Source organism: Melospiza melodia, chromosome 18 (assembly GCF_035770615.1).
Source record: "Melospiza melodia melodia isolate bMelMel2 chromosome 18, bMelMel2.pri, whole genome shotgun sequence".
NCBI classification, from domain to species: Eukaryota; Metazoa; Chordata; class Aves; order Passeriformes; family Passerellidae; genus Melospiza; species Melospiza melodia.
The window spans coordinates 14,260,450-14,280,107 of record NC_086211.1 but is presented as its reverse complement, the minus strand read 5'-3'; the positions used below and the strand labels follow the sequence as shown (position 1 = coordinate 14,280,107).

The 19,658-nt window shown below is 65.6% G+C and overlaps 2 protein-coding genes across 3 annotated transcripts in view; one reads left to right on the top strand and one right to left on the bottom strand.

Moving 5' to 3' along the window:
- Window positions 1-19,658, top strand: part of LOC134426324 (mitochondrial import inner membrane translocase subunit TIM16-like) — a 39,341-nt gene that overhangs the window by 15,940 nt on the left and 3,743 nt on the right. For both annotated transcript variants that reach the window (XM_063171251.1, XM_063171249.1), the window contains exons 10-24: window positions 15,831-15,885; window positions 16,025-16,082; window positions 16,172-16,317; window positions 16,717-16,812; window positions 16,891-17,022; window positions 17,134-17,266; window positions 17,344-17,519; window positions 18,154-18,262; window positions 18,355-18,441; window positions 18,533-18,675; window positions 18,747-18,851; window positions 18,974-19,059; window positions 19,133-19,274; window positions 19,372-19,461; window positions 19,539-19,655. In XM_063171251.1, coding sequence (XP_063027321.1) covers window positions 15,831-15,885; window positions 16,025-16,082; window positions 16,172-16,317; window positions 16,717-16,812; window positions 16,891-17,022; window positions 17,134-17,266; window positions 17,344-17,519; window positions 18,154-18,262; window positions 18,355-18,441; window positions 18,533-18,675; window positions 18,747-18,851; window positions 18,974-19,059; window positions 19,133-19,274; window positions 19,372-19,461; window positions 19,539-19,655 — 1,675 coding nt within the window. The remainder of the gene's footprint in view (window positions 1-15,830; window positions 15,886-16,024; window positions 16,083-16,171; window positions 16,318-16,716; window positions 16,813-16,890; window positions 17,023-17,133; window positions 17,267-17,343; window positions 17,520-18,153; window positions 18,263-18,354; window positions 18,442-18,532; window positions 18,676-18,746; window positions 18,852-18,973; window positions 19,060-19,132; window positions 19,275-19,371; window positions 19,462-19,538; window positions 19,656-19,658) is intronic.
- VASN (vasorin) lies at window positions 5,401-12,450 on the bottom strand. Its single transcript, XM_063171248.1, has 2 exons — window positions 12,338-12,450; window positions 5,401-8,060 (listed from the first exon to the last, which is right to left on the bottom strand). Exons 1-2 carry the CDS (start codon window positions 12,448-12,450, stop codon window positions 6,041-6,043), a joined length of 2,133 nt encoding a protein of 710 aa, XP_063027318.1. The 3' UTR covers window positions 5,401-6,040.

Sequence of the window (19,658 nt, the reverse complement as noted above, 5' to 3'; positions counted from 1 at the left end):
GGCAGCATCACAAGATGCTGCAGGCGAGTGAATCCCTTTGGCGCTGTTGGAGCGGCTCAGCCCTGGCCTCCCGCTCCTGCCGTGCTCTGTGCCGCTCCTGCCGTGCTCTGTGCCGCTCCTGCCGTGCTCTGTGCCGCCGTGCCCGCCCAGCCGTGGCCAGCCCCGCTCACCGGACACCGCCGGGAAGTGGAGAAGGAGCCTTGGCTGTGTAAGGGGTCAGCGCCCCCTGTCACGGCACGATGGAGCCGTGTCCGTCTGCGGGGCGCTGCCAGGGCTGGAAACCCTCCAGCTAGAGCCGGCCTGGCCTCTCCCACGCTGCCCAGAGAGCTGGCCTGGCGTCACCGTGTGGGCAAGAAAGTGGGAGGAGGAGGAGGAGGCTGTGCCTTCCTCCCACAGGGTGATGGGGCTGGGGACACAGTTGTTGGGATGCACTGGAGGCCACCAGCTCTTCCCAGGGCTGCAGGCAAAGCCCTGGCTTGCCGGGACCCTCTGTGTGTGCCGAGCTGGCTCTGTGATGGTCTGGGATGCTGGGGCAGGCTGGGGGATCAGGGCTCTGGTGAGGGGCTGAGTGTGCTGTGACAGCCCCTGCCTGCATGCCTCACACCAGTGCCAGCTTCAGGACAGTGCTGGGGGCGGCCAGGACAGACAGGAGGGGAGAGGAGAGGACCTGCCTGGGCACGGTGGGGTGAGGTTGGTGTGGAGAGGCTGCCTGAGCATCCCTGAGCCTCCTGCCAGCTGCTGGGGAGCAGCCTGCAGCTCTCCTGCTCACTAGTTCAGTGAGCAAAGCCATCACCAGTGTCCAGTGAACGCTCTCAGGGAGGCTGGGGCTGCTGCAGGGGGACACCTTGGGGTCCATTATTGCCCTTGGCGGAGAATCCAGCGGGAATTACCCCGAGCCAGCCGGGTAAATGGGATGCAGGCGCTGCTGTGCTCGGCCCCCTGAGCACAGGCTGCAGTTATTTTGGCTGCCGGGTTTATCGGCTCAGGAATGCGGCTGGCGGGCGCTGCCTGCGCGTCACTCCGGGGCCCTCCGGCCCGCGGCTGCGTGCGGGGCCCGCCGAGAGGGGCCGGGGGCGGCGGGGGCGAGCGGAGAGCCCCCCTTGGTGTGGGGAGGTGCTGCTCTGAGGCCATCGCGCTTCCAGCCCCGAGCGCTGCCGCCTGTAAATCTGGCGGGGATGACAAATGGCGGAGGGGATTTGGGCTGGCTCCGGGCGGGGGCCGAGCTCCCCCTCCGGCAGAGCCATCCCCAGCACGGCCGCGACACTGCGGAGCCGCGGCAGGGGCACGGGGTGGATGCTCTTGGGGTCACCGGATCACCAGATGTGCTTGGGGCAGGGTTGGAACGGGGGGACAGGGACTGAGCCCCGGGGATGGCTGTTGTGATAGATGTTAGATCATTTATAACACTGTGGATCTGTGGCCGTGGTGCCCAGTGCGGGGCACGGACACTGCTGGGCAGTGCAGCGGTGCCGGGCCGGGAGCGGGGCGTGGGGAGCTGCAGCAGCAGCAGCAGCAGCAGCAGCAGCTCGTTGAAGCTCTTTGAGGAAGCAATCAGTGGGCGGGCAGGAAACTCATACCATTCATTACTGACGCCAGGCCGGCAGGAAGGGGAGCCCGCATCCCCACCGCATCCCCACCGCGCCCGCCGAGCCGGCACCGCGCGTCCCCGTGGCACCCCAAAGCAGGGCCACGGCGAGCCCCAAGGTGGGGGACACCCTAGTGTGCTCACCCCAACACCCCCAGTGTGCCCACAGCAACACCAAACCCATCAGGCTGGTTGTGGCCTATCCAGCATCCCTGAGAGAGGGCAGGGAGTGGGAGGCACCGGCCCCATGGACCTCCACATCAGCCTGTGCCTTTTGGGGGTTCTCTTTCCCAAATCCTGAGCAGGTGAGATATTTCTGACCACACAAATATCATTTTCAAAGCATGTCAGGGCCATGCTTAAGAGCTGACCCCACCAATTCCCAGACCCTGAGGGAACAGGAGGTGAGAGGTGTGGGTGGCCATGGCCCCTCTCTGCATCCTGGTCCTCAATGTGCCACCCCTGGGTACCTGCTGTTCCTTCAGCTCGGGTTTTGTCCCCGCCTGGCCCCCTTTAATTAGATCAAGGAGCAGCAGGGCAGGAGCCAGGAAGGGGCCTCAATAGGTTATTGTTGCCCTAAATTGTAACCAGCACCAGCGGGGTTGGGTTACCGGCTCTGACTTGGGGTCACCGAGCAGACCCCGCTGCACGCCTGGCAGGCAGCACAGCACTGCCCGGGGACAGTGCTGTCACCACCGTGGTGACAGGAGAACAGCCCCTTCCTTGCATCAATGTCCTGATAATGTCCCCAGGGAGGCTGGGGTGCCACGGCCACTCAGGGCTAGGGCTGGATCAGCAGGGATGAGATCTGGGGTCAGCAGAGGTGCCCGTGGGGTGTTCCAGCAGGGCAGGGCAGGATGGTGGTGGGGCTGAGGGATGGGGACAGCTGGATCCCCACCACCCTTCACGGTGCAAAGTCTGACAGAGCTGGGAGGTGCCACAGCTGGGACCTGTGTGCAGCAGGGAGTTGGCACAGCAGGATGTTTGTGGAGGGATTTGGGGCTGTTTGGCTCCCCCAGGCTGGAGCAGGACCCTGGTGGTCCTGCTAACACTCACACTTTGCCAAGGCCTGTGGCTGAGCCAGCTCCTGGGGCCAGGCTTGCAGCCCTGGCACCTCCCAGCACCGGGGCACCCAACCCCACCGAGGCACAATGCTCCCACTGTCACCCTGCCACCTCTCCCCAGATACCAGCTAGGATGGGACCTGCTCTTGTCCTGCCTGGCACCCTCTGCACTGCTCTTTCCTGGGCCATTTTGGGTCATGGTAGGTGTTTTGGGGCTCTCTGAAAAAACCCATCCCAGCAGGAAGAACATGAGCAGGACAGGGCCACTGCTGTCCCCATGCCCCTGCAGATCCCAGAGATGCCTGGGCTGACACGTGCTTGCCATCAGAGGAAAGGGGTTTTTCCTGCCCCAGCTTGGCTGCCACCCTCAGACACAAGGAAGGGGAGAGGCCACCCCACCCCATCAGGTGTCACCCCAGTGGGACCCATCCCCACGGGCAGCCACATGAAGGGGTTAAGGCGGGGCAGCCACCCAGCCCGTGTGGCCTGTCCCGTAATTCCACTGGGTAAAAATAGCCCAGCGCTGGGGCGGGATGGCAGCGCCCAAATCACTCCCAGATGAGCCACAGCCTCAGTGGCCACACGGTGCTCCTGGCCTCCCCAGCTCTGCGGGAAGATGATGAGCTCCAAAGCTCTTCCTGGCAGCACTGGGCTCTGTGTGATGGGCACACGCCTGTCCTCCCCCCAGAGATTGGGCATTCAGATCCCTGGCACTGAGCCATGACCCCTCGGGGCTCTGCTGCAGACCTGGGGGACCCAGGGGACCTGTCTTTGGTTTCTGTGGGGCCATGCCTGCAACCAGGGGTGATTTTGGGAGACCAGAGCCCTCCAGCCTTGCCACGTCAGGGTGCAGGCAGGCTCTGCCCCGGTGAAGCTCCTCCCGTTGTGGCTCCCCGCCGAGCCCCCATCCTGCCGGTGGCTCTGCCCGGGGCTGTCGCTCACCCGCCGGATCGCACAGAGAGAGGGAGATTGTTTTTTGGGTCCATTTCAGGGGGTTTTGCAATCCTTGTCGGCGCTGATTCAGCTCGCAGGAATTAGCAGCGCCGCACGATGTGCCGCTCTTGGAGCGGCTCTTGGCGCACGACGGGGCTGGCAGTGGCCAGGGGAATTTTGTGCTGGGATTCAGGAAGCCACAGGGGCTGGACAGCCCCACTTTGGGCACTGCTGCTCTCCCGCAGGGCTGCCCGGGTGCAGATGTGGGTATGGGCCAAGCCCTGTCCTGGCTGCAGCGTCCCCATCACCTCCGTGCCAAGGCTGAGCCCTGCTGCCCCCCTTGTGCAGCTGGCACCCCAAAATCTTTGGCTCGGGGTGACTCAGAGGTGCTGCACCTGCCAAAGCTGAGCCCTAACTTTACTTCTGCCCTCCTGGCATCTCCACTGAAGCTCCCTCACTTTGGAGCTGCTGGAAGCTCCTCCAGAGCAATGGGATCAGCTGAGGTGCCAAGGGGTCCCCAGCACACGCTTGGCATCAGGGGATGCCCTGCAAACTTTTGGCTACTTGCAAGCGGGGAAATCGGCTTCGACAGGGGAAGGGCCCATCATGGAGGCAAAGGAAGGGGGAAGTGAGGGGCCAGGAGGGGCTGGAGGGCTCCTGGGGCCGGGGACACGCCGGGGGCTGGCCCGGGCCCGGGGGGCTGTGGCGGCGGCCGGCCGGGGGCACCCGGCGCGAGGCCGCGGCTCCGCCAGGGACTTTTCTTCTCTCCTCCTCGCGAGGCTGGAAAATATACAAAGCTCGCAGTGAAAATATTTACACAGCAGCAATTTTGGGAGGAATTTGGGATGTTAATTTGAAAAATCTGTGGGGAGAGGACCACAATGGGCCCTTTGAGCGGGCGAGCGTGGCCATCGCAGCGAGCCGCCCGCGCCGGCGAGGGGCCCCTGCTGCCGCTGCGCCGGCCCTAATGGGAGCCAGCCCTGCCGGAAGCCCACCTGGGAGCCGGGGGGCTGCGCCAGACGGCCCCGCCGACGCCCCGCGCCCCTAATTGCATCCAGAGGCGCTCCCTGCCCCGGGCGAGCGGCACCGAGGGGCCGCGGGTCAGGGCCGTGCCCTGCGGCGGAGCGGCGGGCCCGGAGCGCACGGCGCTGACCCCCGGCTGCAGCCCCGCGCTGCGCTCATTCTCTCCAAATCAAACATACCTCGGCGGGCAGGGCCCCAACCTGGAAAATTCCAGGCCCAAAGATAAAGGATTGGAAAACGATTAAAACCAGAGGGTTGGAGCAGAAAGCACTTGGCAGAGGGAACCTGCCGAGCGTCGGCTCCCAGCCCACCCCGTGCACAAAACCGGCTGTTGTGGGGCCGGGCAGCGGGGGCTCTGGCGGCGCCCCCGGGCTGGGGGCCACGCAGGCTGACACTTGTCACGGGCCATTTGGGGGTCCCGGTGCCGCCGCGGGTGACGGCAGGAGGCTGGGCTGGGCTGTTTGTCCCGCAGCTGGCCCCGCAGCCATCTGGCAGGCGGGGAGGGATGAAGTCAGGCTGGATGATGCGCAGGGCAGGGGCTGATTTGAACCCCGTGGCCTCTGTTTTGGGAACACCTCCTCAGCGCCCGAGGTGGGGGGCAGCGCCCTAGGGGTAAAAACGCCCAGAGTTGGGAAAACTTCCCCCCTCCCTTGCCCTGACTCATCCCGGTGCTCGCCAACAACAACTGGAGGACACGGCTGACCTTCCCGCTCCTCTGCAGGGGACACGCCACACTGCCCACACCCCTGCCTGTGACGGGCAGTGCCTGCCGAGGTACTCAGAGCTGCACAGAACTTTTTGTTGTTGTTATTTTAATCATTTTGGTTTTTTTTTTTTTTTTACAAAAAGACACCCTCTTCTGATCTGCCTTACAAAAGAGATGTACACAAACCTGTACTAAAAAAAAGTTTTCCCAGAAGAAATGGGAAATAACGATGTATAAATATTCTCTCTGAGTTCTTAAAGCTTCAATTCCCGGTTTGCCTGCTCGGCACTTCCTTTGGCCCGGGGGGTCCCGAGGGTCCCAGCACCTCGGCCGGGCCGTATTGCTCACATCAGCTTCCAGGGAGTCGAGTCACGGGCCATGCTCCACTGAAGGACCCTTGTTACCAGCACGTGGGCGTCCCTCAGCCCAGTCACAGCAGCTTTCTCTTTAGCAGGAGCTATAAAAAGCCCCCCAACCCCCAAATGAACCCCCCCTTCTCTTCCGCTGCGCACCTTCTAGGTAGAGTCACAGAAATCAAGGCACAGAGCAGTAAAATTCGTGTCTCCTCCTGAAGCATGGCAGCCTCTGGGAAATTGCACGTTGTGGGATGAGGGGGTTCTGCCTCAGTTCAGTCAGCTCCTTGGCAACCCGTATCCCAAAGGGACACGGCCAGGTGCTGCCTCTGGAGCTCAGCCCTCCTGTGTCCAGGGCTCTGGAAGCCCTGTGGGTTCAGAAGTAGGAGGGTTTGAGCCCCGGGGTGTTGTTGTTGCTGGGGTAGTGCGACTGCATGAGCGGCACCTCGCACTCGGAGCCGCCAGAAAGCATGGCCGCCTCTGGCACCTTGCAGCCGTGGCTGCTCAAATCCCCGTTTTCCAGGCAGGCTTTCACCCCTTCCAGCTCCAGCGGGCCGGTGTCCACCCCAGCACCAGCACGAGCCTTGGCGCGGCGGTGCCGGCAGTAGTACATGGCGGCCGTCACCACCACCAGCAGCAGCAGCATGGCAGCCAGCGCAGGGACCAGGATCAGGGCGAGGTTGGGGTCCTGGCTCTGGGTGACAGGGGAGTGCTGCTGCAGGCTGAGGGGCAGGGTGTGTGCCTCGGCGCAGTGCTCCTCCTTGGGCGCCTCGCCCAGCGCCCCGATGCAGACGCGGTAGGTGCAGTTGGGTTTCAGCGCCCGCACCGTGTACTCGGAGAGCGAGGCCGGCAGGCGCAGCATCACCGCCCGCTTGTCCGGCCCCGACAGGTTCCGGTAGCTCAGGCGGATTCCCTTCAGCTGCGCCTTGGACTGGATGTAGCTGTGCAGGTCCACTTTGAGGGAGGTGCTGCCCACCTGGGCGATGCTGACCCGCTGGGCAGGGGGCAGGGCCGGCGTGCCCGGGGCCGCCGTCGTTCCCCTCGCCTCCACCTCGCAGTACACGCCAGCGAAGCCCGTGGGGCACAGGCACTCCAGGAGGTTCTGGGCGCCCAGGTGGCAGGTGCCGCCGTTCAGACACGTGCGGGGGGGACAGATGGGCGCTGGGGGGCTGGTGGGGGCCGGGGCGCCGCTGAAGGGCACCAGCGTGGAGCTGCCCTGGGGCTCTCCGGGCCTCAGGGTGGGCGCGGCGGTGCTGGGGGGCGGCGGCGGGCGGTGGGTGCTGGGCGGCGCCGTGGGCGGCGGCAGCGTGGTGGTGCGGGCCGTGGTGGGCGTGGGGGTGGTGGTGGGGCAGCCAAAGTCGGTGTACTGCAGGTGGTGGAGGAGCTTGCCCGAGTTTTTGGGGGGGAAGTGGCAGCGCGTCTCCTCGGGGCGCCGCAGGAGCACGCCGCTGGTGTTCACCCACTGCACCAGCCAGCTCATCTGGCAGATACAGTTGAAGGGGTTGCCGGCAGCCGTCACGGCCCGCAGCCTGGGGAAGAAGCCGGAGAAATCCCGAGGGATGGTGTTGATGTTGAGGTTGCTGATGTCCAGCTCCTGGAGGTTGTGGAGGCTCTGGAAGTCCTCAGCTGGCAGCTGGGAGATGCGGGCGTTGCCGGCCAGGCTGAGCCTGGTGAGGCTGCCCAGGCGCCGCAGCACGGCCGGGACGCGCTCCAGCAGGTTGTCAGAGATGTCCAGCTCGTGGAGGTTGTTTTGGACCTGGAAGAGCTCCTCGTTTAAGCTCGTCAGGCCCAGCCCTGCGATCTTCAGGGACTCAATGCTGACGGCATGGAAAGCCCCTGGTGCAATGGCAGGGATCTTGTTCCAGCTGATGTCCAGCAGCAGGAGGTTGGGCAGGTCGAGGGGGGGCACAGCCCTGAGCTGGTTGTGCTGCAGCTTTAGCTCCAGCAGATTCTCCAGCGTGTCAAAGGCAGCAGCGTGGATGTGCTGGATCCTGTTCGTCTGCAGGTAGAGCCGTTCCAGCAGCCGCAGCCCATGGAAGGTCTCATTGGTGATCTCCTGCAGCTGGTTGGAGGACAGGTCCAAGTTGACGAGCTCTGTCAGGGGCTGGAAGATGTTTCTCTGGATGCTGGTGATCTTGTTTTGTGAGAGGTCCAGGAGCTGGAGGGCAGGCAGCCCTGCAAAGCTGTCCTCGCTGAGCGTTGTGATGCCGTTCTCGAAGACGTAGAGGGACAGGGTGCTGGGGGGCAGCCCCTGGGGCACCGTCTGGCCCCGCCTGGCTGCACACAGGATGGTCTTGGTGTCATGGCACTGGCAGCCTGCAGGACATGCCCCGGCCAGCTCCCCACGGGCCAAGAGGAGCAGGGTGCAAAGGATCAGCTGCTTCATGGTGTCAGCTCTGCAGAGACACAAGCACAGCCAGGGTGAGGGGATGGGCCCTGCTGGGGGGTACCCAAGGCTGGGGGGCACCTCTGAACCCCGCTCAGCCTCCAGGGCTGCCCACCCCAGCTCCATGCTCCCCCCCTCCCAGACCCCCAGGATTTGGGGATGCGGTACCTTTGCACACCCCAGGCCCTCCCACTGGTATTGGGGCTGTCTTCTGTGGAGCACCGAGACCTTTCCCAGTACTCACAAGGGCCCCAACCTCCCCAGCTGCTCAGCAGGGTGCAAATCAAACACGGGGGATGTGGAGAATCAGAGCACCGGGAAGGGGTGGGAGCCTGGCCGGCCTCCCCTGCATAGAGCTCAGCTTAACCCTTTGCTTGTGCTGCCATTGCAGCAGCTGCACCTTCAGGGGCTGCTCCTGCCCGGATCACCAGCAAGAGCAGCCCCTCTTGGGGACAGGGGCACACAGTGTGGGGCTGGAGGAGCCATTTGTGTCCCCACAGTGTCCAGGGGCTCATTCACCCCCACCCAGCCCCTGTCCCCACAGGTCACCTTGCTGTTCCCCTCACTGTTGAACTCCAGGGACTCAGCACCGTGGGCTGTGTCCCTGTCCCTTGAGGGCTGGGATGGAGGGAGGAGGCTCTGGGGTGACCAAGACTGTAACACCCCAACCCCAGCTCCCCATGGATGCCTTGGCCAATGTCACAAACGCTGTCTGTGTCCCACAGGGCTCTTCTTTCAGCCCCTTTAATGGCCGGACCAGAGCCTCACAGTCTCCTGCCACTCCATCTCAGGGTCGGGGGGAGGTGGCAGAGTGGGATCCCTGGGCAAGGAAGAGGCGAACCCTTCCCCAGCCCCATCTGTTGCCACCTCTCCCCTGCTCAGAGCTGTGGGAGCTCCAGGCAAACGCCCCCCCCGTGGCTCACAGGGGCCCCGCTGTGTGTGGGGGGCCGCAGGTCACTCAGCAGCACGTGCCGCCTGCCCCGGCAGCAGTGCAGGGACAACACATCCGAGCCAGGAGGGTCTGGAGCCGTGCTGTGTCCCCTTGTCCCCTGCCGGGGGGCTGGACAGGGTTAACACCGCGGCCAGCTCTGTGCTCGCCTCTTCCCGAGCCGCCCCCCCCAGGGTGGGGTGAGCCCACGGCTGGGCAGGGTCACCACAAGCGCCTGAGTCACTTGGCCTGGCCAGCCCTGCCCTGACATGACCTGTGCCGTCAGCCCTGACACTGGGGAGGAGCTGTGCCACATCCCAGAGGTCACTGTCACCCAGGGGTCACACCATCACTGCAGCCCCTCCCCAGCAAGGCCAGCTCAGCCCCCTCAGCGGTGTCGGGTGCCCCTGCACCCCGCAGCACAGTCAGCTGCCAGCAGAGTTAAAAGCACAACATGGAGACCCTGTGAAGAGCTGTTTGGGGCAGACCCAGCACCCCTCGAGGTGGCTCCAGCACCAGAGCGTGCTGGCTGGTGGCAGAGCCCCGGGTGCAGGATGCTGGCATGCCAGCGGTGCCACGGCCGTGCCAGCCCGCCCGGGTGGGCAGCGCCGCAGCGGGGCCGGGCCCGCGGGATGCTGGCGAGGCCGGGGCTGGTTTTGCAATGCCAGGGTCGGGTTTCGCTGACGTGTCCCGTGCTGCAACCAGCTGCTGACTCCAAGTCTCTCTCGTCCCTTTAATTACGCTGGCATTTCCTCCCCGTCTGCCAGGCTCCCCGCTCCGGGCAGGTTCGGCCAGCCCGGCCACGGCCGCGCATCCGCGCCTGGCCACGAGCACCGGGCACGGCCCCGCCGCCGCCCCCGGCATCGCCCGCTCCGCCGGCACACGCCGACACCCCGTCCGCGCCCCGCCTCCCGCACGGTGCTGCTGCGGGGCACAGAGGGGTTCCCGCAGCCCCGGACAGCCCCAGGAACGGGGGACAGGGGACAGCTTCCCCAGGTCCTGGCAGGGTCCCCAAGGGCGGAGAGGGGGCCCCGTTCCTGCCGGAGGTGTTGGGGCCGCCCTGCCAGCGGCCTGCTGCTGCCTTGGCTGGGCTCCCCCGCGCCTGCACCGCAGATATTTGCCGAATTATTCATATTTTCCGGCTGCGGGGAGGATCTGGGCTCAGATTCCCCCAGTCCCGGCTCAGCCTTTCCCTGCCAGCCTGCTGGGGTGGGAGTGCCGTGTCACCCCCCGGGCCCGGGCCACCCCTGGCACTCGGCAGGGATGGATGCCCTGCTTTGCGCCCGCCTCCTGTTTTTAAGGACGAGGCCATGTCCTTGTGCTGCAGGGTGACACCTGTGCAGGACAGGCTGGAGGAGCTGCAGAGTCCCTGCTTTCTCCTCTGCTTGGGGACCTCAGGGAAGCAATCACAGCCGGGATGTCCCTTCCCGCACCGGCAAGCGCGGCCAAACAAAGCCAGCGTTGTTGCCGGCCCGTGGGCTGCCACCTTGGCCGGTGGCACCAGGGCAGGAAGGACGGGGGCCCTGCAGTGTGCGGTGACAGGGAGCTGACACGGTGCCGCGGCCGGGCGGGATGCAGACGCTGCTCCCCTTGCCTTACACCCCTCAAAACAAGGCGATGTCAGCATGTGCCCCCTCCCCGAGCCAGCCGGGGGGATGTGCAGGATTAAACCCTTAATCCTCCTCCCCTTCAACCCACCCTGCGCCGGCCGCCGCAGCTCCCACCTCCTCCCGCTCCCCTCCCTATTTAATTAAAGTTTCCGCAGCAGCCCCGCAGGAATGCAAGCCTGGTTATTGCATTCCCCGAGCGCTCGCCAGCCCCTCCATCCCGCTCCTGCCCCTTTGACCCGGCCGCGCTCCCCATCTCAGGTGCCGGCAAGGAGAAAAACCAGCAGAGCCGCTTTGCCGGCAGCCAAAGCGCCTCGGGAGGAGCCGGAACGCCGGCGGAGGGTGGGAGGAGGCGGGCGAGGGTGCCACGCGTGGCCCGGGCGGCACGGGCAGATTCCTCCGCAGTGACTGGGGCGGCCGCGGTGTCCCCGAGCGCTTCCCCGTGCCGGCAGAGCCAGCCGGGCCGGCGGCGCTTGCGTCAGGGCCACCCGGCCGGGCTCGGCGTGGCGCGGGGGAAAACAGTAATTAGTGTCATCCCTGATGGCGGCACTGCCCCGGCCGTGTGGGCAGCGGCACAGCTGGGTCAGCGCAGTCCGGCCGCCCCAGCGCCGCGGGGTGAGGGCGTGGGGCACGCTGGCACGGGGAGGTGTATGGGGGGACAGTAGTGGGGGGTTTGAGCCTCAGAACTGGAGCATCTCTGCTGGCATGTGTTGGCTCCTGTGGCCGTTGTCAGGCTGGGAGGGAGCCAGGCGTGGAAAGGGACATTTACACCACGGTGGCCCAAAGAGGTGACACCCAAAGACAAAGAGGTGACACCCAAAGAGGGTGACAGGCGCCAGCACCCTCCGAACTCATGCCAGGTGACAGTGAAGTGTGTGGGGAGCTGGAGGCAGGAGGAGCGTTGGGGTATCCCTGCCTCTCAGTGCCAGGCTGGCCGTGGCCCTGCTGGCACCCATCCCTCTGTGCCAGCCAGAGGAAAACCCTTGTCAGCACTGCATGGGGACCCGCAGCAGGTCAGTGACCCAGGCCAGCGGCCCCTGAGGACAAGCAGAACGAGGGCAGCCAAACCCCACCGCAGCCAAGCCCTCCACTGAGCAGGGTGGTGGTGGACACTGCTGCCAGCAGCTCCCACCTCTGCCTGACCCCAGCAGGAGAGCCCAGCTGTCACATCTGCCGAGACAGAGCAAGCATGGGATGGGCCCGAGACCATGCTGGTCCCGTGTGGGTCTGGAGCGCTTCGCTGCCACTCGGCCATGCCGGATGGAGCTGTGCTCCATGTCAGCCCCAAATACATCCCTCCCCTTGCCTGCAATGGATGCAGCACCAGAACAGGATCCCAGAGCCAGACCCCAGCACATCCCATGGCAAAACAGGCACAGGCAGGGACAGGGAAACGAGATCCCTCCGTGATCCCCTGTCCCAGCCCTCTGCAGTGCCACCGCCCCAGCCCAGCCCAGGCCCTACCATCAGCCGGGGCAGGGGCCAGCCGGATGCCCCTGGCTCAGCTGAGGCCTCGCAGGGAGCAGGGCATGCCGACCCTCAGCCGAGCCCTAGTGACACCCTGTCACTCTGGGTGCCCAGGCCACACCGGACGTCCCACGGCCCGGGCCGGGCCCACCAGGGCCCCCCGGGCCCCACCGCCCCCTGAGCCGCGGATGCCCGGCAGAGCCCCCTCCCGCCCGTGGGCTGCCGCCCCACAGAGCCGCGGTGGCCGTGTGGAGGGTCGGGCGGTGCGGCGGCCGCGGGACTCACCGTGGCGGGCGGTGCGGGGCCGTGCGGGGCGGGCGGTCAGTCCATGGCGGCAGAGCAGCGGCGGCCGGGCGAGCGCTCCCCTCTCTGGCGGCGCCGGGCGCGGGGGGCGGCATTTAAACCAAGGGGGCGGGGCCTGGCCTCCCGCAGGGCGCCCATTGGCTGAGAGCGCGGAGGGGGCGGGGCGGGGCACGGCCTCCATGGAGGCTCCGCCCCCGCTCACCTGGGGCCCGACGGGGGCGGCACCGCGGGGACCCCCGGGACCCCCAGAACCGCGGGGACATCCGGGACCACCGGGACCCCCGGGACATCCAGGACCACCGGGACCCTGGAGTCACAGGGACCCCCGGGACCCCCAGAACCGCGGGGACATCCGGGACCACCGGGACATCCAGCACCTCCGGGACCCTGGAGTCACAGGGACCCCCGGGACCCCCAGAACCGCGGGGACATCCGGGACCACCGGGACCCTGGAGTCACTAGGACCCCCGGGACCCCCAGAACCGCGGGGACATCCGGGACCACCGGGACCCCCGGGACATCCAGGACGACAGGGACACTCGGGACATCCAGGACCACAGGGACCCCCCGAGACATCCGGGACCACAGGGACCCCCAGGACATCCAGGACGACAGGGATACCCATGACATCCGGGACCACAGGGACACCCAGGACATCCGGGACCACAGGGACCCTGGAGTCATGGGGACCCCCCGAGCCGCGGGGACATCCAGCACCTCTGGGACTTTACAGCCATGGGGATCGTGGGGACATCCAGCACCTCCGGGACCCTGGAGTCACAGAGATTGTTGGGACCCCAGAGGCACAAGTACCCTCGGGATATCCAGGATTTCTGATTCACAGGGACCCCTGGGATACCCAGGACATGTGGGACCTCAGAGTCACAGGGACCATCGGGGCACCCAGGACCTCCAGGACCTCTGGGACCTGGGAGTCACAAGGATCCCAGAGGCCTCCACAGGGACCTTGAGATTTCAGGAGCCTCCAGAGTCACAAGGACCTCTGGGACCCCGTGGGAGCTCCATGTGACCTCAGGGCTCCCCAGATTCACAAGGACCCCCAGGACCTTTGGAAGCTCCCAGACCTTCCAAAGCCTCCAGAGCCCCCCAGGACCTTCAGCATCCCTGGGGCCGGGGTCCCTGGGACCCCAGCACCCCAGGTGTGTGTACACACAGGTATAAGGCTAGATCCAGGTACAGAGATCTCCCTCGTATCCCCAGCACCCATGGGACCCCTGGCAACCCTGGTAACAACAAAGGCTGGGTTGGGTGTCCTTGGCACACCCAGGGACCCCCACATCCATTGTCCCAGGGTAACCAGGGACTCTGGCACCGGTGAGCCCCAATGCCCTGGGGTCCCAATCCCTCCATGCCCCTAGTGTCTAGAGAGCTCCTGCCACCCTGTGCCAGGGACAGGGGAGAGTGGGTGGCCCTTGCAGGGCTGTGCCATGCCCCTGTGGCAGCAGAGCAATGCTCCCTGTTTGGCTTGGTGAGGGTTGGCATGGGTTGGGCTGGGACAACCAGGCACTCAGGGTGTCCTTGTCCCAGACCTGCACCACTGTGGTGGTGGCAGTGCTGGTGATTGTGGTGACAGCAGGGCAGGGGACCCCAGTGCCTGTCCCAGGCATCCTGGCAGTGTTTGTTGTGCCAACAGTCCTGGGACAGGACCATGCCATACCAGATATCCTTCATGGCACGGGATGGCATGGAGCAGCTCCCTCCCCTTGGCACAGCCACAGAAACCTCAACCGAAAGTGATAGATTGTATAGATTGTCCCTTTGGTCTCTGCCCGCGGCGCTCCCTCCTCCACCCCTGCCAGGGAAGGCACAGAGCGCCTCTGTGCTCCTGTCACCCCTGTCCCCTCCTGCCACCGGGCATTCCCTGTGCTCCCCCCCTGCCACCGGGCATTCCCTGTGCGCCCCCCCTGCCACTGAGCATTGCCCCGGCTGCGGTGTGGGACAGGGGGCAGGACAGGGAGCAGGGACACGCTCCAGCTGGCACAGCCGGCCCGCAGGGCACTCCCGGGGCTGGCTGGCTCCTCGGGTGAGCCGGGAGTGCCACACGCCCGCCCCGAACCGGCCCAGCCGGCCCGGCTGCCCTGGGGGCCACCCCGCGGGTACTGGAGGCTTCCCCGGGTGCCACGGCTGGGCACGGGGAGCAGGGCAGGGAGCAGGGCAGGGAGCAGGGCAGGGAGCAGGGCAGGGAGCAGGGCAGGGAGCAGGATGCCCCACGGCTGTGCTGGAAGCAGGTGGCAGTGACATCCTGCTGCCAAGCTGTCAGCCAAGCTGGGCAATGAGGGTTGTACCCCCTGGCACGGCGCTGCCCTCCCATCACAGCACAGCCTTATTCTGCCCCACGCTTGCCCAGGATGGGGTTTGGGGTGTGTGTGCACCAGTGGGGGAACAGGACCCAGCCCCACATCCATGGGGTGCTGTGCCCATGGGGAAGCTGTGCCCTTGGGGGTGCTGTGGCCATGGGGGTGCTGTGCCCATGGGGATGCTGTTGCCCACGGGGTGCTGTGCCCATGGGATACTGTGCCCATGGGGATGCTGTGCCCACGGAGGTGCTGTGCCCATGGGGGTGCTGTTGCCCACGGGGTGCTGTGCCCATGGGGATGCTGTGCCCACGGGGATGCTGTGCCCATGGGGATGCTGTGCCCACGGGGTGCTGTGCCATGGGGTTGCTGTGGCCACGGGGGTGCTGTGGCCATGGGATGCTGTGCCCATGGGATACTGTCCCCATGGGGATGCTGTGCCCACGGGGGTGCTGTGCCCATGGGGTGCTGTGGCCATGGAGGTGCTGTGCCCATGGGGTGCTGTGCCCATGGGGATGCTGTGCCCATGGAGGTGCTGTGGCCATGGGGGTGCTGTGCCCATGGGGGTGCTGTGCCCTTGGGGATGCTGTGCCCTTGGGGTGCTGTGCCCATGGGGTGCTGTGCCCACGGGGGTGCTGTGCCCACGGGGGTGCTGTGCCCATGGGGTGCTGTGGCCATGGGGGTGCTGTGCCCATGGGGATGCCGTGCCCATGTGTTGCTGTGCCCATGTGTTGCTGTGCCCATGTGGTGCTGTGCCCACGGGGGTGCTGTGTCCTTGGGGTGCTGTGGCCATGGGGGTGCTGTGCCCATGGGGTGCTGTGCCCATGGGGATGCTGTGCCCATGGAGGTGCTGTGGCCATGGGGGTGCTGTCCCCATGGGGATGCTGTGCCCACGGGGGTGCTGTGCCCATGGGGTGCTGTGCCCATGGGGGTGCTGTGCCCATGGGGTGCTGTGCCCATGGGGATGCTGTGCCCATGGAGGTGCTGTGTCCTTGGGGTGCTGTGCCCATGGGGGTGCTGTGCCCACGGAGGTGCTGTGTCCTTGGGGTGCTGTGCCCATGGGGTGCAGTGCCCATGGGGATACTGTACCTATTGGGATGCTGTGCCCATGGGGTGCTGTGCCCATGTGTGCCCTGGCTCAGCGCCCCCTTCCCTTGCAGGGTGACCATCCCTCTGTACGATGCCGACACGGGGCTGCTGGTGCTGGCAGGGAAGGTGAGCTCCCATGGCTGGGGGTGCAGGGAGGCACTGGGGGACAGGAGGGCTGTACTGAGGTGCAGCTTAGTGCATGTGGGTGCAGTGGGGTGCTTCCTACAGCCCTGCCCATTCCGTGTTCCCACCATGTCTCTTCCAGGGAGAAAACCTCCTGTACTGCTTCGAGGCGGCCCCCGCACAGCCAGCACTCACCCAGGGTAAGCGGGTCCCCCCCACCCGTATCTCCCCCAGACGGGGGCTCACTGCTGCCTGGCCACCCAGCCCACGCCACCCTCCTGTCCCACAGTGACCCAGTGCAGGACAGAGGGCAGCACAAGGGGCCTGGGGGCCGTGCCACGCCTGGCCCTGGATGTCATGGCCTGTGAGGTGCTCCGTGTCCTGCAGCTCACCGACACCGCCCTCGTCCCCGTCAGCTACGTGGTGCCACGCAAGGTGAGGGGGCCCTGGGGGTGGCACTGTCTCCTAGGTGCCTGGTGTCATCTCATGGGTGACACCTGCCCAGCACTGGGTGACAAAAAGGACCCGGCTGCAGTGAGACCCCGGTCTCCAGCCTGGGGAGAGCAGGAGAGGAGGTCCAACCTGGATGCTGGTGGTGGGTTGCAGAGTCTGGGTGCTGGATTTGGGGAGCTGGGTGCTGCCTGCTGGAGAGTGGATGCTGACAACTGGGTGCCACCTGCTGGGTGCTGTCGTGCAGTGGGTGCTGGGCACTTCAAGCTGCTGAAGTTTGGGTGCTGGAAGTGTCTGGGAGTGCCCAGGGGTGTCCCAGCTGCAGCAGGACAGAGGCTGTGGGATTTTAGGAACATCCATCTCACCCCATCCCCTCTCCCCCAGTCTGTTCAGGAGTTCCATGAGGATCTGTTCCCTGACTGCACAGGGATGCTGCCAGCCACTGATGCCCAAGGCTGGTGGGCAGGGGACAGCCAGCAGGTCAGTGTCATCTGGGGGGGGGGTGTCCTTGCTGGTAGCATTGCCACTGCCCCATGCTCACCATTGTGCTCGGTGCAGGTGGGGAGAGTGAGCCTGCACCCAGCCCGGAGACCCACGGAGACCTTCACATCCCCCATCATTGCTGGCACTGTCCCCACCAACGCTGGACACACAGACACCGACACCGGCCACACCGACGCTGACCACAGTGTGAGTATGGGGTGCTGCCAAAGTGCACTGAGTGCTGAAGGGGTGGGGTCCCTGCTGCCCTCGTCCCACGAAACAAACCAGCACTCCCTGCCTGGGCTCTCTCTCCCGTAGGAAGCCAGTGGCTACTCCTCGCCATCCTCGCTGGCCTCCCCAGGCAGCGCAGCCACCTCGCTCTCAGCCAGCACCGGCCCCTCCAGCGGCTTTGCCAGCAGCCCCAGCCAGAAATCCCTGCAGAGCATTTTGGGTGAGCGGGCAGTGAGGTGGCTCGGGGTGCCCCCCTTGGGGGATTTGGGGTGCTCACCCAGCCCGTGCCCACTGCAGGGCCCAGCTCCCGCTTCAGGCACACCCAGGGCCGGGTGCTGCACCGGGACCTGCACCTGACCAACCTGCGGGGGCTCAGCCTCACCACGCCGGGAGAGAGCGATGGATTCTGTGCCAACCTGCAGCGCGTGGCACTGCCCCTGCTCTCTGCCGGCGGCCAGATCGCCGTGCTGGAGGTACACAGGGAGGTGTGGGGCGGCACGGTGCCGTGTGTGCCATGTGTGCTGTGTGTGCCATGCTCGAGGTACCCGGGGAGGTGTGGGGCTGGCATGGTGCCATGTGTGCCATGTGTGCTGCGTGTGCCATGTGTGCCGTGTGTGCCGTGTGTGCCCTGTGTACCCTGTGTGCCCTGTGTGTGCCATGTGTGCTGTGTGTGCCCTGTGTCCCCTGTGTGCTGTGTGTGCCCTGTGTGCCCTGTGTGCCATGTTTTCCCTGTGTGCCCTGTGTGCCCTGTGTGCCCTGTGTGCCCTGTGTGTACCATGTGTGCCCTGTGTGCCCTGTGTGCCCTGTGTGCTGTGTGTGCTCTGTGTGCCATGTGTGCCCTGTGTGTGCTGTGTGTCCCCTGTGTGCTGTGTGTGCCCTGTGTGCACCATGTGTGCCCTGTGTGCCGTGTGTGCCCTGTGTGCCCTGTGTGCACCATGTGTGCCCTGTGTGTACCATGTGTGCCCTTTGTGCCCTGTGTGTACCATGTGTGCCCTGTGTACCATGTGTGCCCTGTGTGTACCATGTGTACCATGTGTGCCCTGTGTGCCCCGTGTGTACCATGAGTGCCCTGTGTGCCATGCCACTGAGCCCGGCTCTCTCCCGCAGCTCTCCAAGCCTGGACGCCTCCCCGACGTGGCCGTCCCCACCATCCAGAACGGCGTGGCCGTGGCCGACCTCACCTGGGACCCCTTCGACCCGCGGCGCCTCGCTGTGGGTACGTGCATGCCAGCCCTGCCCAGAGAGTCCCCCAGGGCTCCAGGCATGCCAGCCCACCCCATTAAACACTGCCCATCCCTCCTGGCACAGCGGGTGAGGATGCCAAGATCCGGCTGTGGCGCATCCCTGAGGGAGGGCTGCAGGAGACCCTGCAGGAGCCTGAAGCTGTTCTCCAAGGTGAGGGGACCACTGAGCACCCCACACTGGGGACAAACAGCCCACTGGCACCCACAGCTGGGGACAACCACGCACTGCTGAACCTCACCAGGTCACACGGAGAAGATTTACTCCATCCGCTTCCACCCCACGGCATCCGATCTCCTGGTCTCCTCCTCCTATGACATGACTGTGCGGATCTGGGAGCTGAGCACAGGGCAGGAAGTCTTGTGCCTGCAGGGACACACGGATCAGGTAAGGGATGACAAATCCAGGGATACCCGAGAGGCAGCTTTGGGACATTTGCACAACATCCGTCTCTCCAGATTTTCAGCATGGCTTGGAGCCCGGATGGGAAGAAGCTGGCAACGGTGAGCAAAGACGGACGGATACGGATCTACGAGCCACGGCGCAGCTCTCAGCCTCAACAGGTACAATCCCAGCGCTGGGGACGGGCTGGAGAGCTGGGGTGTGGGCAGGAAACCCTCCCATGTGCACACGACTGTGCCCCCAGCTCTCTCAGAGCAGGCAGGGTGACCTTCATCCCACACAGGAGGGCCCAGGTCCCGAGGGGGGACGTGGAGCGCGCCTGGTTTGGGTGTGTGGTGGTGACTACATCCTGGTGTCCGGCTTTGACAGGTAAGGAGGGGGACACAGGGCAGGGCAGGGGTCCCTGAGGACAGTGCTTGCTCTCACTGTCACCTCCCCACAGCCGCAGCGAGAGGAGGATCCTCCTGTACCGGGCACAGGCCCTGTCTGAAGGACCCTTGTCTGTCCTTGGTCTGGACGTGGCCCCTTCCACCCTCCTGCCCTTTTATGATGAGGATACCAGCGTTGTCTTCCTCACCGGCAAGGTGAGGGCTTGCCCTCTAAAAAACTGTGGGGCTCCCTGCCTACAGCACCCCACAGTGTCCATGTCCCCTGACAGCCCCTGTCTTGCTCCGTCCCCAGGGTGACACCAGAGTCTTCCTCTATGAAGTGACCCCCGAGCCCCCCTACTTCCTCGAGTGCAACAGCTTCACCTCCAATGAACCCCACAAGGTAAAGGGGGGATATGCTGCCTGTCCCTGACCCCCTACCTGTGCTGCCAGACCCCACTCACACCCGCACCCCTCCAGGGCTTCGTCTTCCTGCCCAAAACGGCGTGCGAGGTGCGGGACGTGGAGTTTGCGCGGGCGCTGCGCCTGGGGCAGAGCAGCCTGGAGCCCGTGGCTTTCCATGTGCCACGCGTCAAGGTG